Source organism: Microcaecilia unicolor, chromosome 4 (genome assembly GCF_901765095.1).
Source record: "Microcaecilia unicolor chromosome 4, aMicUni1.1, whole genome shotgun sequence".
Classification (NCBI taxonomy): domain Eukaryota; kingdom Metazoa; phylum Chordata; class Amphibia; order Gymnophiona; family Siphonopidae; genus Microcaecilia; species Microcaecilia unicolor.
The window spans coordinates 100725612-100744457 of NC_044034.1; the positions used below are offsets into that span (position 1 = coordinate 100725612).

An 18846-nucleotide genomic window follows, 5' to 3' on the forward strand; every position below is an offset into this window, starting at 1 on the left:
TAACTGGGCAGTAATCAGCAGTTTATATGCGCTGATGATTACCGCCCTGTTAACTAAGTCAATGGGTGGCGGTAAGATCTCAGGCCCAAAATGGACGTGCGTCAATTTTGCCGCACATCCATTTTCTGCCAAAAAAGGCCTTTTTTACAGGCACGCTGAAAAATGGACCTGGGCACGTCCAATGCACGCGCCTACAACATAGCAGGCCATTTTTCGGCACACCTTAGTAAAAGGACCCCTTAGTCATCAGCATTGCGTAAATTCCTGTGACTAAATTAAGTCACATGGATGGGCCTTAGGTGTATTCTATAAACTATGCCTAAAGTTAAGTTTGGTTTATAGAACACACCTAGATGTATTTTTTTCAGTGCTGGTTTTTATGGCACCATATATAGAATCTAGCCCTTTATGTTTGACAGAAGTTTAGGTATCAAAAGTAATACATTTTTCTTGGGACAATGTTATTCCTTCAGATTACAATTATGAGCTGCAAACAAGAACTAGACAAGGAAGGGGAGTTCTTAGCACTGAGAGCTGACAGTTGGTGGTCCTCTCTTTTGGGGACTAGGGAATGTGTTTATATTAAAACATAAGAATAGTCATACTGGGTCAGAACAATGGTCCATCTATCCTGTTTCTAACAGTGGCCATGCAGGTCACAAGTACCTGACAAAAAGCCAAACAGTAGCAACATTCCATGCTACCAATCCCAGGTTAAGCAGTGGCTTCACTCATGTCCATCTTAATAGCAGATTATGGACTTTTCCTCCAGGAACTTAACGTTTTTAAACCCAGATTAAGCTAACTGCTATTACCACATCCTCTGGCAATGAGTTCCACAACTTAACTATTTATTGAGTGAAAAAATATTTCCTCCTATTTCTTTCAAAAGTATTTCCATGTAACTTTATTGAGTGTTCCGTTGTCATTGTACTCTTTGAAAGAGTAAAAAATCGATACACTTTTGCCCGTTCTACACCACTCAGGATTTTGTAGACCTCAATCATATCTCCCTTCAGCCTTAACCTCTTTAGTCCCATCCCCTTTATCATTTTGGTCACTCTTCTTTCTAATTCTGCTATATCTTTTTTGAGATACGGATATATGAATTGAACGTAATACTCAGGGTGAGGTTGCATCATGGAGCGATACAGAGGCATTATATTATTTTTGGCCTTATTTACCATCCCTTTTCTAATAATTCCTAACATTCTATTTGCTTTTTTGGCCACTGCTGAACACTGGGCAGAAGATATCAGCACATTGTCTATGATGACACCTAGATCTTTTTCTTGGGTGCTGACTCCCAAGATGGACCCTCACAGTCTGCACGTGTTTTAACAACTTGGAACAGTTTTGTGTCATCTGCAAATTTAATCACCTCACTTGCTGTTCCAATATCCAGATCATTTATAAATATGTTAAATAGCTTCAGTCCCAGAACAGATCCCTGCAGAACTCCTCTATTCACACTCCTCCATTAAGAAAAATGGCCATTTACCCTACTCCTCTGTTTTCTGTCCAATAACCAATCCTTAATCCACAAGAGAACATTGCCTCCTTTACCATGGGTTTTTAATTTTCTCAGAAACCTCTTCTAGTAGAACTGGTGTGAATCCACAGCTTTTAGCTGAATAATTATGTGTTATATTGCAGGGATTAATATTTCATGATTTATACTCTCAGGTGATTTCAATTTCATGTAGATGTTTCATCTTTGACTACAGAAGTGGAAGATTTTAGAGAACATTCAAGCTCAAGACTTACATCAAATGTTTGTATTTCCTATATTTGTAAGAGGTACACTCATGATTTGGTATTTGTATTTGTACCTGAAGGTGCTACCGTGCTAGGGTATGTGCAAATATGAACAATCTCACTTTGAAAAGGGTCCTTTTACAGTTACTAGTTACTTGTTTAATAAAAGTAATATGTTAAGTTACTATGAAAGTAATATTTTAAGTTACTATGAAAGAAATATGTTACTTTTAGTTACTTTTTAATTCTTGGATATTAACAGTTGTTTTGACATTACTTAAAATTAATTCTAGCAGTTGGAAATCCATCCATTATCAAAGAAAATATCTAAACAGAAAATGCTCAAAATCTCAAACATAGGGGTCCAATAAAATTAAAGAGATATTTAAATCCAATAAGAAAAGAAAAAACATGAAAACTAGCTAGAATATGAGCAGTGCAGAAATCAAACAAACATTATGTATATTCAGTAGTCCTTACTGTGGCAGCAAATCCAGAAGTTTGCCGGAAACCAGAAGCAGCCCCAATAAATGGGCCTAGTGACACATTGAAAATCAGATGGGTGTCACTAAAAAGTAACTATATAAAGCAACTAGATATTATCCCCAAATTTCTATAAATGGCATTTAAAATTGCATGCATACATTTGGGTATGCACCCAATTTGAGTGCACAATTAAACTGAATAACGAGCCAATTATCGCCCAAACTGGGTGCTAATAATCAATTATCACAAATTAATTCCCAGCTGTGTCCAACTCCTATCTTTTATCTGTCTTACTTGTAGCAATATCTTCACTTAATTTCACTTCAAAAATAATTCAAACTTGCAGCATAATACAGTAGAAAACTTCTTCATTTCTTATATAATTTATTTCAACATTATTCTTAGTATGTGCTGTATGATCCAATGGTTTTCACCAATATTCTTCAATCATTGATATGAAAAACACTTTTCTTCTTCTATAGAAAAACTTTCTAAACTTCTTGAGGTTATGAGGCAGACATTGAGGCAGTGCATACACTCAATATGGATTAAGTTATACTGGACCACACCCTGAGGCAGCAGTTGCGAAACATGCCGCATGTTGGTGAGGGTGTCCGTATTCTGCAATATGTGAGAGAAAAATATTATCAAGCATATATTAAAGCAGTTTTACAATTTTAAGAAAGTGTTTCTACAGGATTGGTGAAGCAGCCTGATTTTTCTGATGGTGCTGGGTGCCGGCCGGAACTGCTTTAAAAAAGTTAATTGCGGCAAGAAGAAGAGGTGCTGCATCACGTGGGGAGCAAGGATGTTGGATAAAAACAGGTGACGGGGTGCTGTTAAAAAGTTGAAGTCAATTAAGTCTTTGTTTCCCCTTCCCCACATAGCTGTCCTTGCGCACACTCAAAACGACAGCTATGAGCTGCTGCACCCATGTTTTGTTGGTAGCATTTTTATTTAATTTCACTTATATTTTCAAACATGCCAGCTTCTGGAGCATACGGATGTACTCAGAGGAGGTATAATAATGAAATAACATTTCATAAGTTGAGTGGTAATTTGTTATAAATCGTAATTAGTGTGTCATTTGGAAGCCAGCCAAAACATATCCCATTTGTATTCCTTCAACCAGGTCTTGATCTTCATAACATATATTTCTGAGCTCCATCTGCAGAAAAAGGTTCTGGAGATCGAGCAGAATCATTTTTATCTATAAGCCACTGCTTTGCTGCTGTTGCAGTCAAATACTTGGGGCATGCCATTTCTCCACACCTTTAAGCAGGTTGGATTTAAGCTACTGCTGCTGAAAGGATGTGAGCAAATCTAAAAATAAAAACAAAGAACTGAAGTTGCTCTATAAGGCTAGTACAGACCTCCACAAAGGCCTAGTGCAGTGCAGACATATGTGCCAAGTAATCATGGAAAATATGTTTGCTCTTATTCTCATATTCTAAAGTATGCTGCTTACACTAAGCCTGTAGAATTGCCACTTTGTGAGCATGGTTCATGATTTTTGAGATAACCACTCTGGGTCTGCTCGACAAAGTAGATTTACCACCAAGTCTATGAGCCTGCTCCACCTGAAGTTTGCCCAAGTGTCCCCCACATGGACAGTACCTGTGGTATTTAAAGTTCCAAAAAAACAATAAGTTAGTGGTCTTTGATTCCGGTATGCCCACAACTTGAAGATTACTCTGGTGGAAACGATTTTCCAAATCATTCTATTTTTGTTCGTATTGCTCATTCTGCTGTTATATAGTGACAAAATCCATGCGGAACACAAATCATCCTCTAAATCAGAGAATCTGCATTCCACTTCTCTCACTTTAGTCGTCTGTTCCACCAAGATCTGAGTAAAGGTAATAAATTGAATTGATAGGCTCATAAACTTACTCTCCAGAGCTACAACCACTGCTGCTGTAAGTTGTGCAAGTTGTTCTTCTGTGAAACCATGCCCTGCTGCAGCCTGATCCGCCTTCTTACCGTCCCCTGATTTAAGCTGTTTGTCCTTTTTCTGTGGTTTAGATGTCATATCGGATCCAGATTTCTGAATATATTTATCCATAAACCATTCGTATCTCTGTTAATGTCAAGGAGTTAATATAAAAAATGACAAGGGGATGCTCCAAGAAATCTAAGAGCCCCAGGAAGATGTGTCTATCCAGGCTCAGCACATTACATAATCCCCTTACTGGTAAATTTTAATTCTTATCTATCTGACAAGCTCCAGTAATTGATTTTTTTTAAATCATCAAAGTACGAAGATGCAACTTTATGTCTGGCCTTGTCAGCCAAGATTTAACTGATCTAATTCTTTGAATGCTCAGAAAAGCAGAGGAAGCAACAGCTGAAATCCATGATCAAAATTATGGAGTTGAATCCAAGAAAACGCCCAGCATGTGAATGGAATTGTGCAGTTGTAAAGAAATCCCTTCAATAGATGGTCTCAGAGATGGTAGGGTACTTTAGTGGCCTATCCACATGGCACTACATTTCTACATGTCCTGACCTATAACTTTTTGAAGTCAACTGTACTGGTTTCCTATAGAAGCCAGAATTCTATATAAGCTTTATTGATTGATATTTGAGATTGTTCATGGAATATTATCACATTATGGGCTCCTTTCACAAAACAGCGATACTGATTAGCGTGTGTCAAATGCGAAGAAGCCCATGGGAACTGAATGGGCTTCTTTGCATTCAGCATGCTGTTAATCAGTAGCGCCACTTTGTAAAAGGAGTCCTACACATGTAGACTAATTTGTATGCCATGTTCTTTAAAGAAAATATTTGGCACGTGATTCCATGAGATTGGCCTTTCCTAATCCCAGAGGTATCAAGTCTGTAAGAATTTTTTCTTCGTTATTTCCTTATCCAACGGCTAACCCTTGAACTTATTGCTTCAAAGATAAGTTCCATGACCAATTATGATGTAAAAGATTTCACTTTGTGAATATGTAATATCTAAAAAAAACCTGTAGTTTACCACCTATTGCTTTTTTTATGTCCTTGGTTTTCAGGTATTTTATTCTTATTGTTTAGTTCTTTTGGATGCAAATGTTATTTCTGGATGAGCTGTAAATTCCTAGATATATGTTAAAGCTTTTTGTCTGTAATCCACTTTGAACTTCATGTTATAAGCGGAATAAAAGAGACGGGAAATGTAAATTGGCCACGGATGACAGCAGGCATTCACTGATCTAGCACAGGTACTTATGCGGAAAATCCATCAGCACAGATATATGGACTTCACTCCCGGGAGTGGGTCACTATTGCCAAAGGGACCAAAAAGACATCAAAAAGAACTGGTGCCAACATTCTCTCTGTGAAGAGGATTTGACTGTACTGGTGACAGGGAGAGCAACATTTTGGTAAGATTTTGTTGTTTCAGATCAATTATTAGATTTAGGGGAGATAGTTATCAAACTGGGTTAGAGCACTAACCTGCATTATTTGTCCCTTACTGCCCTGTTTACTAAGCTGTAAGGCAATGCCAACATAGCCCATACAAAGTGAATGGGCTGTGTCGGCAGCTTAGTAAACTGGGGGATTCATGCATGTTAAAGGGCTCTAATGGTTGTAATGCCATAATATAACATATATTTTGATTACCCTGTGGTGCACTATAATGGGGTGCAAAGCAAGAAAATCCTTGCAAAACTTCTCATTACTATGTAATTTCTATAACGTGGTTTGCGGTGAAAAGAGAAGGAAAAATAATCCCAGCCTAAAGCTGCGGACTAATGCTCCCAGGCTGTATCTTGAAGGGGCTGCTCAGAGCACCCATGTGGTGCTCCCCCAAATTCCACCACAAGCACAAATCTCCTCCTGATGTTTCCTTGCCCTTAAATGGAAACCCGATCCATAGCAGTAGTACTAACAAACTATCACTAGGAGTTACCAGTGCCATTTTGAACCCGACACCAGCGAGGGCAGGAGTGACTGGGGATCATTCCTGCCTGGAGCTCACTAAACCCTGGTCCAGGTAGGCCCAGGAGAGGGGGCTTACTAGTGGGTAGTGGTGGGGCTATTGGGGTAAGGGCCTTCTACTTGGAGAACTGTATCCAGGTGGGAGAGCTTGGCTTGTCAGGTCACTTCTGGGTGAGGGGTTGACAGCTGGGGAAGGGACTTTGGAAGGGGGGTATGTGACTGGAGAGGGTGCTTGGTGACATCTTTTATTCACTATTGTGGCCTCTTTAAGAGGCAGTCTAAGAGCATGTGAGGTGGCTCACAAGAGGCATTATTCATTTACAACAGGAGTCAGTAACCTGTGGTATTGGGCTACCACTGGTTCATGACTCCGATGGGAAATCAAGGTGTGGTAAAAGCCCAACTTTTACTGCACCTTGATAACTTCCCCCCTTAGTATCTTGACACTATTAAGCTCTGGTACTCTAATATTCTACAGTATCACTTTAATTGTAATGTATCATAGATATTAATTCTTCTAGTTTTCACTATTTCCTGTGCACAGCACCATCTATGAAACAGTGCAGCATGTTTTGCAAAACTGCACAAATAAATGGTAAGCGTGCATGCCAAATTACCTCTTGTTAGATGGAAATGCTATATGTGTTATCCAGTTTCCTGTCTTCAATTTTTCCCCATTTTTTCTATTACTTTTGCAAGGGTATGAACTTGACTGCCTTTTTGTGGTATAACCAATGTGGTTTACATTTATATATGTAGGTAATTTCTCTGTCCTCGGTGGGTTCACAATCTAAGTTTTTGTACCTGGGGCAATGCAGGACTTGCCCAGAGTCACAAGGAGCTGAAGTGGGAATCAAACCCAGTTCCCTGGCTTCTCAGCCCACTGAACTAACCATTAGGATACCCTCCACCTGTGGAATTTATAACAATTTTAGCTGTACCGAATAAATCACTGTGGCCTGATATTAGACATGTAGAAAACCATTTTTACAAATATGCCACCTTCCACACTGATCCTGTTTAGTAAAGGAAGTGAATGTGAGATTTATTAATTTGTTGTGGTTATTAAAACAATACAGTGGAGTAAAAGCATAAGACACGATAAAAGGCTTTTACTGAACTATCAGAGGTGTATGCTCATTCTGTATGTAGAAGGAAATCGCCAATATTGCTGATATCCTAGGCTGCAAGTACAGTCAAACACACAAGGAGTGCAGGCCACAGAACAGTGCACATTAGTCTTCTGCAATCTAACATTATAAGCCAAGCTTTAAGCATGTTACAGAAAGGGGACAGGAAAAAAGAGGATTAAAAAAATTCCCAAAAGCAGAAAAAGTAGCACAAAAGAAATACCTTAAGATCTCGCCTTTCCAGGTGCAAAAGCTCAGAGCCTCTGATGTCATGGCGGATGAAGATTTCTTTGTACTCTCCCAAACTGAGCAGATCCAGCCAAGCAGCAACTTCATCTGTTCCCCATTTTTGAACTACCAAAGTTAAGAGCAAAACCCCCTTAATTTGTACATGCTCAAATGCATTACAAGCAAAGGTTAGGCCAAAAAAAGTGGAAAACAGAGTAGAACTGCAGTGCTAGCAAAGGGGAAAGGTTAAAGGTGTCAACTCCACAAGACTTCAAGTTTTTATTGTATTTCCCCATGCAGGTTACAGATTAGCATTAATCATAGAGAAGAAATCTATACAAGGAGAGGGTTCATTGTTTTGCAGCCGTGCTTTCAGCGCTCATTCAATTTCCTCCTAAGATAACAAAACTCACATAGGTCAAACTGATTCACTTTTACCCATTAGGATCAGTGGTGCAAGGCCTATATTTTGTGCAGTTTATCAACGGCTAGTTATAAGATTCTACACAGAAAAAAAATCCCTTGAACAATAAAGTCAGCTTCCAGTTTTGCCTTTTTATACTATGCCTATTCTGATTATGATTTTTCACCTACAGCATATATAAATGCTTGCACACACATACAACACTTGTAAATCAAGAAAGCATGTAATAAGTACATAGGATCTCTAAGGGCATGAAAGGGAGGGTAAATGGCATGGATGAGCAAACTGGAGAGGTCATATGGTCTTTATCGGCCTACACTTTTCTATGCAATCCAAGTAGCAACTCTTGCTCCTAAACAAATTAATTGCATAGGCCATTAGTGAAGACCCATGTCAAAAAGATCACTGCTGTGAGCTGCATATTGTCACGAATATGCAGCCCGATACTGAGCATATTCAAAGAGAGAAGAATTCTACATTTAATTTTTACTGTGCTGAATTTCTAAAAAATCTATATCAACACTTAAGACTTTAAAACAATTTGTCCTACATCTTAAGTTCTTTTATAAACTAATCTTCAAACATCCAGCTGAAACAGTTAACCATTTTGCATTAACAATGAGAAGGTCTCAAAAGGAAGGGACAACAGACACATATTGAGGCTGGTATGCATACCACCATGGCATACTCAGATTTTAAAACTATAGTCTGCAAGAGCTGCATATTTTCTGAAAGGAAATGGGTCAATCAGAGACTCAACTTCTGCTATCCCAAATAACAGAAGGTGGGGTTACAGTGGGGGAAATAAGTATTTGATCCCTTGCTGATTTTGTAAGTTTGCCCACTGACAAAGACATGAGCAGCCCATAATTGAAGGGTAGGTTATTGGTAACAGTGAGAGATAGCACATCACAAATTAAATCCGGAAAATCACATTGTGGAAAGTATATGAATTTATTTGCATTCTGCAGAGGGAAATAAGTATTTAATCCCTCTGGCAAACAAGACCTAATACTTGGTGGCAAAACCCTTGTTGGCAAGCACAGCGGTCAGACGTCTTCTGTAGTTGATGATGAGGTTTGCACACATGTCAGGAGGAATTTTGGTCCACTCCTCTTTGCAGATCATCTCTAAATCATTAAGAGTTCTGGGCTGTCGCTTGGCAACTCGCAGCTTCAGCTCCCTCCATAAGTTTTCAATGGGATTAAGGTCTGGTGACTGGCTAGGCCACTCCATGACCCTAATGTGCTTCTTCCTGAGCCACTCCTTTGTTGCCTTGGCTGTATGTTTTGGGTCATTGTCGTGCTGGAAGACCCAGCCACGACCCATTTTTAAGGCCCTGGCGGAGGGAAGGAGGTTGTCACTCAGAATTGTACGGTACATGGCCCCATCCATTCTCCCATTGATGCGGTGAAGTAGTCCTGTGCCCTTAGCAGAGAAACACCCCCAAAACATAACATTTCCACCTCCATGCTTGACAGTGGGGACGGTGTTCTTTGGGTCATAGGCAGCATTTCTCTTCCTCCAAACACGGCGAGTTGAGTTCATGCCAAAGAGCTCAATTTTTGTCTCATCTGACCACAGCACCTTCTCCCAATCACTCTCGGCATCATCCAGGTGTTCACTGGCAAACTTCAGACGGGCCGTCACATGTGCCTTCCGGAGCAGGGGGACCTTGCGGGCACTGCAGGATTGCAATCCGTTATGTCGTAATGTGTTACCAATGGTTTTCGTGGTGACAGTGGTCCCAGCTGCCTTGAGATCATTGACAAGTTCCCCCCTTGTAGTTGTAGGCTGATTTCTAACCTTCCTCATGATCAAGGATACCCCACGAGGTGAGATTTTGCGTGGAGCCCCAGATCTTTGTCGATTGACAGTCATTTTGTACTTCTTCCATTTTCTTACTATGGCACCAACAGTAGTCTCCTTCTCGCCCAGCGTCTTACTGATGGTTTTGTAGCCCATTCCAGCCTTGTGCAGGTGTATGATCTTGTCCCTGACATCCTTAGACAGCTCCTTGCTCTTGGCCATTTTGTAGAGGTTAGAGTCTGACTGATTCACTGAGTCTGTGGACAGGTGTCTTTCATACAGGTGACCATTGCCGACAGCTGTCTGTCATGCAGGTAACGAGTTGATTTGGAGCATCTACCTGGTCTGTAGGGGCCAGATCTCTTACTGGTTGGTGGGGGATCAAATACTTATTTCCCTCTGCAGAATGCAAATAAATTCATATACTTTCCACAATGTGATTTTCCGGATTTAATTTGTGATGTGCTATCTCTCACTGTTACCAATAACCTACCCTTCAATTATGGGCTGCTCATGTCTTTGTCAGTGGGCAAACTTACAAAATCAGCAAGGGATCAAATACTTATTTCCCCCACTGTATGCTCTGATCCAGAGGGAACTGGCTGGTTTTTAAAAATTTTCTATTATATGTGAGAGGTGCCACAGTATAAGCTGGAGGAGGAATGGGATGTGGGAGTTTTGATAGGGTAGGGTAAAAGTAAGAGATGGAGCTATAACAGGGTATGTGAAACACAGGATATCCCTCTAAAAGATGCAAATCCTAGTTTCAGGTGTTCATGAAGGAGAAAGCCTTTTAAAAAGCTTGAGCTGACGTGAAGATATATATGGGAGAGAGCTTGACACAGATCAGCACCATATGGAAAAACATCCTTAAGTACTACTGTAAATGTTTATTTTGTCTCTGGTCTATTTTCCTCACTGTTTGATTTGGATTCGCTGTCACACATCCTTTAGAGATCTGAGGTGTGCAATATCCAGTATCCTATCAGGAAAAATATGAGGCCATACATTTTCTCTGCAAGCTGTAATGCTTCTTGCAGTACCAAACACATACCGGGCTGGGAGCTGGTCTTATGCTTTTGGACCTTTTCCCTTTTAAACATTGGCACTATGCGGAATACTGTGCTTCTGCTGTTTCTTTTAGAATATTCCAGAGGAGGATCCTGTTTGAAACAGTTAAAAGAGAATCATAATTTCATAAAGTAATATCATACCTAAAACAGATATGACAAAACCATGGAATATAATGCTATGCAGAAAGGATAATTAGTAGTTGCCCCCAAGATCCCAGGTTTGGTCAAAATTTTCATGAGGTTTTTAGACAGTAACTTTCAAATCCATTTTCATCAGTAAAATGGTATGGAAATGGGTCTCCATAAAATTATCTGCTCTATATACAGAGATAAAAATAATTTATTTCATGCATTTTTACCACTGGAAGGTTGGGGGGAGATGAAGAGGATGAAGGATTTGGAACTATGTGCATATTTAGAATTTGCTAGTATGCACACATATTTACTCTGAAGACCTCACACAAATCAGCAGGTGTGCATACTTTTCTTGGGATCATTTAAAAACTTTTTAGTTTGGTAAAAATGCTGCAAGATTTGCGGAATGAAAAGTGCATATGTTGCCTTCCCCAACACAAAGTTGGTGTGATTCCCAGACATAAGCGTTATTCTATAAACCACGCCTAACTTTAAGTGTGGCTTATAGAATAGAGATTTTTCCAGTGCTGATTTTTTTCGGCACCATATATACAGAAGTGGCTATTAGTTCATCAATGCACAGGGACAAGCCTTTTTATTTAGCAATGCAAGTAGTTTGGTGCATCTTTCTCCAACACAGCGCCGAGTTTTGCCATACATGGGCCTCTTTAGGGAGTTTTGTAAATTCTTATTGCCCATATTGATATAAAGTTTTCTTTGGAAACCTGCATCCACTTTACCTTTTTAAATCTTCAACCACCAAACAACACCTACTTTAAAGAAGTTAAGATAAATATGCCTAACAACATACTTTACTAAGTGGATCTTTTACTAAAGCTTAGCTTGAGTTATCTGCAGCAGGGCCCATTTTATTCCTATGGGCCCTGCTACAGATAACTCAAGCTAAGCTTTAGTAAAAGACCCCCTTGTATAAGAGTTTTTCCATGTGCAGTGATGAAATGATAGCCACTTCTACGTGGAGGGGAAATTCTATGAACAGTGTCAAAAGTTAGATGCCAAGATGCAGTCTGCTGAGCGTGAATTCTAGAATGGCAATTGAGTGTCCAAATTCCATTACAGACTACTAGATGCCAACAGTAAGGTATGCCCAGATACTACTACTACTACTACTTAGCATTTCTATAGCGCTGCCAGGATACTCATGCCTCACCCATGTGCCTCCCCATATGACTATCTTCTAGCATTTCCATCTAAGCAAGTGGTGCAATAGTTATAGAATACTGGTTAGCGCCCGACTAGCACTTATGCATGTAACTGTAACAGTCATGTGCATAAGTGCTAACATTCTATAACTTAAGCGTGCATAGGAGCAAACTTTTCAAAATGATTGGGGGTGCTGAAAATTTTTTTTTTACAGGTGGTGCATTTCCCCCTCCCCCCCTCATTCATATCCAGCAATTCTCCTCTCTCCCCTGCCCTCTCCTCCATTCATATCCAGCAATTCTCCTTTGTCCACTATCCTCCCTTCTCATCCATGTCCAGCCAATTCTCCTCTCTCCCCTGCCCTCCCCTCCCCTCCCTCCATTCATATCCAACAAGTCTCATCTCTCCCCTGCCCTCTCTTCCATGTCCAGCGATTTCTCCTCTCTCCCCGCCCCTCCATGTCCAGCGATTTCTCCTCTCTCCCCTCCATGTCCAGTAATTCGCCCCAAACACCACCTGCCCCTTTTCAGCCCCTCCTCTCCTCCGAGTTCCAGTCCCAACCTCAGCCCGACCTCTTCTCCCACAACAGTCCTCCGTCCTCGCCTTCCTGCCACCCAGAATTTAAAACTCATCTTACCCCGCTCGGTCCCGGCAGTAGTGAAAGGCGAGCAGGCTCTGCTTCAGCCTTCCCTTCTCTCTCAGCTCTGGTCCCCGCCCTCGCGGAAACAGGAAATGAGGGCGGGACCAGAGCTGAGAGAGAAGGGAAGGCTGAAGCCAAGCCTGCTCGCCTTTCACTGCTGCCGGGACCGAGTGAGGTAAGGTGAGTTTTAAATTCTGGGCGGCAGGAAGGCAAGGACGGAGGACTGTTGAGGGAGAAGAGGGCGGGCAGGTCGGGCTGGCTAGGGTTGGAACCGGAACTTCCGACGGCAGGTTAAAATATTGGGGGTGCTCGAGCACCCACAGCACCCATGGAGTCGGCACCTATGTAAGCGTGCATATTGGCTCCTAACTTTAGGCACTTATTATAGAAGGGGGAGAGTGGTTCATATCTGAGCATACAGGGGTCGATCTTCAGTCGGTGGCGCTCAATGTTTTGCTGACCATCGACCGAAAATTCAATGCTGGGCCATGTCTGGGTTTTGACATTGAATTTCTGGGTTTTCAGAGCTGGCTATACCATAGCCAGTTAAATGCGACATTCAGCACTTAACTGACTATGGAGTACTGCATAAAAAGAGGACTGACTTTTATGTGGTTCTATTTATATGCGGTGGCTAGTTAAGTGCTGAATATCAGCTTGGCTGGTTTGCTGAATATCGGCACTTAACCAACCAAGTGCCAACTCCACCCCTGGAACGCCCCAAAAATACCTGGTTGTGCTTTAAGTACTAACCGGTCATTTTCAGGAGCACTAACCGGTGAAGTGCTGCTGAAAATGACCGGTTAGCTCTGAACAGGCAATTTAACCTGCCATTTCTGACTAGTTAAATCTCTTTGAATATCAACCCCACTGTTTTATTCCTTTGTAAAATAACAATCTACTTTAGTCTTAAGATGAACAAACATATTATCCTTGACTAGGTTTTGAAATTTGAAGTCCCAGCATAATGCTTTATTAGAAACTACATCGATAAGTCATGTGAAGGGCAATTTTGTAACAGAGTGCCAATTCTATCACCTAGGCACTCATATTTACGTACCTATGTGCGCACTTACGTACATAAATGCCAGCAAGCTGCCTACATGCTATTCTGCAATACCTGCTTAACTTACTTAGACGGGCATAATCGAACGGCGCCGGCCAACTAGATGGCCGGCCATCTATTTGGCCGGTGCTGCAAACAGCGGTCCCAAACCGTATTATCAAAAAAGATGGCCGGCCATCTTTCGTTTCGATAATACGGTTGGGGCCGGCCAAATGTCAGAGATCGCCCGGTTTGAGATGGCTGGCATCAGTTTTCGCTGATAATGGAAACTAATGCCGACGATCTCAAACCTGGCCAAATCCAGGGCATATGGTCGTGGGAGGAGCCAGCATTTGTAGTGTACTGGTCCCCCTGACATGCCAGGACACCAACCGGGCACCCTAGGGGGCACTGCAGTGGACTTCAAAAATAGCTCCCAGGTGCATAGCTCCCTTACCTTGGGTGCTGAGCCCCCCAATTCCCCCCCAAAACCCACTCCCCACAACTGTACACCATTACCATAGCCCTTAGGGATGAAGGGACCTACATGTGGGTACAGTGGGTTTTGGGGGGGTTTGGAAGGCTCAACATCTACCACCACAAGTGTAACAGATAGGGGGAGGATGAGCCCGGATCCACCTGCCTGAAGTGCACTGTTCCAGGGACCTGCATACTGCTGTCAGGGAGCTGGGTATGACATTTCAGGCTGGCATAGAGGCTGGCAAAAAAAAAAAATATATATATATATATATATATTTTTTTTTTGGGTGGGAGGGAGTTGGTGACCACTGGAGGAGTAAGGGGAGGTAATCCCCAATTCCCTCTGGTGGTCATTTGGTCAGTTCGGGCACCTTTTTGAAACTTATTCCTGAAAAAAAAGTGACCAAGTGAAGCCAGCAAAATGCTCGTCAAGGCCGTCTTTCTTTTTTCCATTATCGGGCAAAGCCGGCCATCTCAAATCACGCCCCCGTCCCGCCTTCGCTACCCTACCGACACGCCCCCTTGAAGTTTGGCTGGCTCCGCGATGGAAAGCAGCTGGCGACAGCCAAAATCGGCTTTCGATTATACCGATTTCGCCGGGTTCAAGAGATCGCCAGCCATCTCCCAATTTGTGTCGGAAGATGGCCGGCGATCTCCTTCGAAAATGAGCTGGATAGTGGCCCTTTTACTAAGCAGCATTAGGAACTAATGTGTACCTAATGCAGCTTAAAATGATACACCACGAGACATGCTCAGGTGTTCTGTGGTAACTGCCAAATGTACATGCTGACTGTGCATTAAAAAATTTTAATTTTGAGGGGGCATTCCTGTGCTAAAGTTAGCATTCTAATGTAGATGAGCTAACTGGATAGCGCAGGAATACTGCATGAGCCCTTATTGCCTACAGAATGGGTGGTAGTAAGTGCTTACCTGGTAATTTTTTTTAATGGCTGCACGCTAATGCCAACATTAGCGCATGGCCATTAATGCAAAAAATAGAAAATCGGCCATTTTCTGGCTGCGGTAAAAATGGCCTTAGCATGCAGGAAAAAACATTTTTTACTGCAGCTTAGTACAAAGACCCCATAGCACATATTTGTAAGGTGGGCGCATATAGGGGTAAATTCTATAAGTGGCACCTAAAAATAGGCGCCGAAAATTTTAAGCGCTGAGCACTATTCTATCAAAGGTACTCTACTCGTCCTTTATAGACTACTGTTTAGGGCTTAACTCTGCCTAACTTCGGGGTCACGTGATGCACTAGAGGGCTCAGGACGTGTTTTCTGTGCTCTCTGAGGCTCCTCCGTTAATCTTCACCAACTACCTGATTAAAACTCAGAATTTCGGTCTTAAATTGAAAGCGGACCAACAAGAACTCCTAATGGATAAATTTGTGGAACCGCAAACCAAAAGCCTACCCGCTAGAGGCGCGAAGAGGGAAAAAGAAAAAACCAAAGCGCTGAACGGCGATGACGAACACGCCAAGAGCGATAATGCTACTTTTACCCCGAAGCAATTAAAACAACTTACGGAGGCGGTGGGGTTAGCACTGGCTCCAAAGTTTGAACAATTGGCGTCCCAGATCGCTACGCTGACGGCCTCGCAGGCGGATACCACGGGCCGCACAGGAGAACTCGAGCGCCGGGTCTCGGAGTTGGAGGACACGTGCAGATCTAATGCGGCGCAGGTGAAAAAACAAAATGGCACGATCGAACAACTACTAGTGAAAATTGATGATCTAGAGAATAGATCGCGCCGAGCAAACCTACGAATCGTAGGGCTCCCAGAATCAATTGGAGACAGATTCCTAGCCACGGAGTTAGAGCAGTGGCTGAAGAGAGAGTTTGCGCTCTCAGACAGCATGGGCCCACTATGCCTCGAACGGGCTCATCGTGTGGGGCGCCTTCAAGATGGCCGCCAGGCCCCACGAGTAGTCCTTGTTAAAATCCATAACTACATACATAAGGAGGAAATCCTGCGTGGATATCGGCAGAGGAGGGACTCAACTAAATATGATGGAAAGCTGATCCGCATATTCCAGGATTACTCCATGGCATTGCAGGAACGAAGGAAGCTATTTAACCCTATATGCCAGAAGTTACATGGGCAGAAAATCAAATTTATGCTTCTTTACCCCGCAGTGTTGAAAATCAAACAAGGTAATGGGTGGAAAGCATTTAATAATGCGGATGAAGCGCACACCTTTGTCCAAAACCTAGACACTGCATCAGATAATGGTTTGGAGGCCGCGACTGAGACCTGAAAGCCATCTCATGAATGCAATTGGAGTAAAGCGAAGGTACTGGCAGAGGGTGAGAGCTGAGACTTTATAAAGACTGAGACATTGTGATTGTTGGTGTGGAGGGACGGGGGGGCCTCTAGCATGGAAGTGACCCTTATTCAACTGCTAGACAGGAGAATATGATTCTTGGATGGATAAAAGAGAAGGGGGAGAAGGGAAGAAAGAGGGAGGGGGGTGGGGAACATGGGAGGGAGGGAGGGGCGGGATTCTTGTCAGGAAGTACACAAAGGATAATAAAAGGGCAGGCTGTAGTCAACATTTCTAACTATTGGAGTACAATATTCCCCGGGGGGAGGGGCTGGGCCTCCTGGGGTTCCCTTACGGTGAAACGCCAACAAAATTCACAGACTAACTTAACCCCATAGGGTCCCAGTGAGGCTGATGTCTTGGAATGTATCTGGGATTTCTTCCCCGATTAAACGGACCAAGATATTAGCCCAGTTGAAGCGTCACAAGGTCTCAATTGCATGTCTCCAGGAGACGAAGTTGAGTGACAAAGAACATGAGAAGCTAAAACAGCAATGGGTGGGAGAGTGCTTTTACTCATCATCGGGAGCAAAAAGAAGTGGTGTAGCGATCTTGATTAGAAGGGGAGTCCTGTGCCAGCCCAAACTGATATATAAAGATCGGGAGGGTAGAGTGGTCCTGATCCGCTTGACAATGTTCGGACAACAGTTGTATTTGTGTGCGGTGTATGGACCAAATGTATATTCACCCCTGTTTTTTCAATCTCTGGTTTCCCTGGGCCTGCGATACTCTGATGCACCCTGGGTGTGGGCGGGAGATTTCAATCAGGTATTGGACCCAGAGGTGGATAGATCCAGGGGAACCCTGCGAAGTGAGAGAAGGGGAGAGAGGGGGCTTTCGGCTCTGTGCCAGTCCCTAAATTTAGTAGATCCATGGAGACTGTTTCATCCCTCCACAATAGATTTTACTCACCAGTCTAGGGTTCACCATTCGTGGTCTAGGCTGGATTACATTCTGGTGCAACGCTCCTTGTTCTCTCAAATTACTCAGGCTGAGATAGGCCCTATGGAAATCACTGACCACTCCCTGATATGGACAGAATTGCAGTTTAATGCTCCCGGGGAACAATCATACTATTGGAGATATCCCGCTTATTTACATAAAGATAAAACATTCAATGAATATATAAAGGCTCAGTGGGAACAATACATTCTAAACAATCAAGACTCCTGTGACTCCCCAATAATTCTATGGGAAGCCTCGAAAGCAGTTTTGCGGGGGGCCATCATTGCCTATATGAGTGCTAGAGCAAAAAGATTAGCTGCGGGAATAATTAGACTAGAACGCACCCTACGTTCAGTAAAGGCACAATACTTGCAGAACCCCTCTTCGGAAGCGAGTGATCTACTGTCCTCCACTAGAGTTGCTCTGAATTCCTTAATCCATGAGCAAACCCAAAGGAGACTAACAGTAAGGGGATTTAATTACCGTAGATATGGGAATAGACCCGGAAAACTGTTAGCACAAATGGCGAGGGCACGTAGTCAGAGAAAATTGGTAGCATCAATATTGACCCCCCAGGGAGACAAGATCTATTCTACAGAAGGGATTGCTCAGGTGTTCCATGACTATTTTTCTAGATTATACTCAGGCGAGGGAGACTTTACAGATATGGCAGTGGAGGACTACCTAGTAGATGCAGGGTTACCCCGCCTTTCCCCTTTGGCCCAGAGAGTCCTCATGGAACCGTTGCGGGCACAGGAGGTCCAGAAGGTGCTGAAGTCTCTCCCCCTGGGCTCTGCCCCGGGCCCAGATGGGTTTTCAGCTGAATACTATAAAACTTTGCCCCCTCAGTTTATAAGCACTTTCATTGACTACTTGGAAGAAGTGATAGAACGAGGAGAGCTACCCTTGGGGAGCAACGAAGCTTTAATTACTTTAATTCCAAAACCGGGCAAACCGAGTGATAGAGTGGAATCATACAGACCCATCTCCCTTATTAATGTGGACCTTAAAATCTTGGCCCGGATCTTAGCTGATCGGTTAGCCCCCTGTATGAATGCACTGATTGGGGAACATCAAGTGGGATTTATGAGGGATAGAAACTCAGTGCTCAATGTACGTAAAGTACTTTTGACAATTGCGCATTGCCATGCCGCAGACATTGACCTGTTGCTAGTCAGCTTGGATGCCGAGAAGGCGTTCGACAGAGTGCGGTGGGACTATTTATTCCAGGTACTAGCATACGTGGGAATAGGAGGCTGGTTTCTAGAAG

General features: G+C 42.7%; 1 protein-coding gene across 1 annotated transcript in view; it reads right to left on the minus strand.

Annotated features, from left to right (window-relative positions):
- The window catches only part of DGKH (diacylglycerol kinase eta), a 676008-nt gene that overhangs the window by 25063 nt on the left and 632099 nt on the right, over positions 1 to 18846 (minus strand). Inside the window, 2 exon segments of the mRNA XM_030202410.1 lie at positions 7528 to 7658; positions 10820 to 10928. Of these exon segments, the coding sequence (XP_030058270.1) occupies positions 7528 to 7658; positions 10820 to 10928 (240 nt within the window).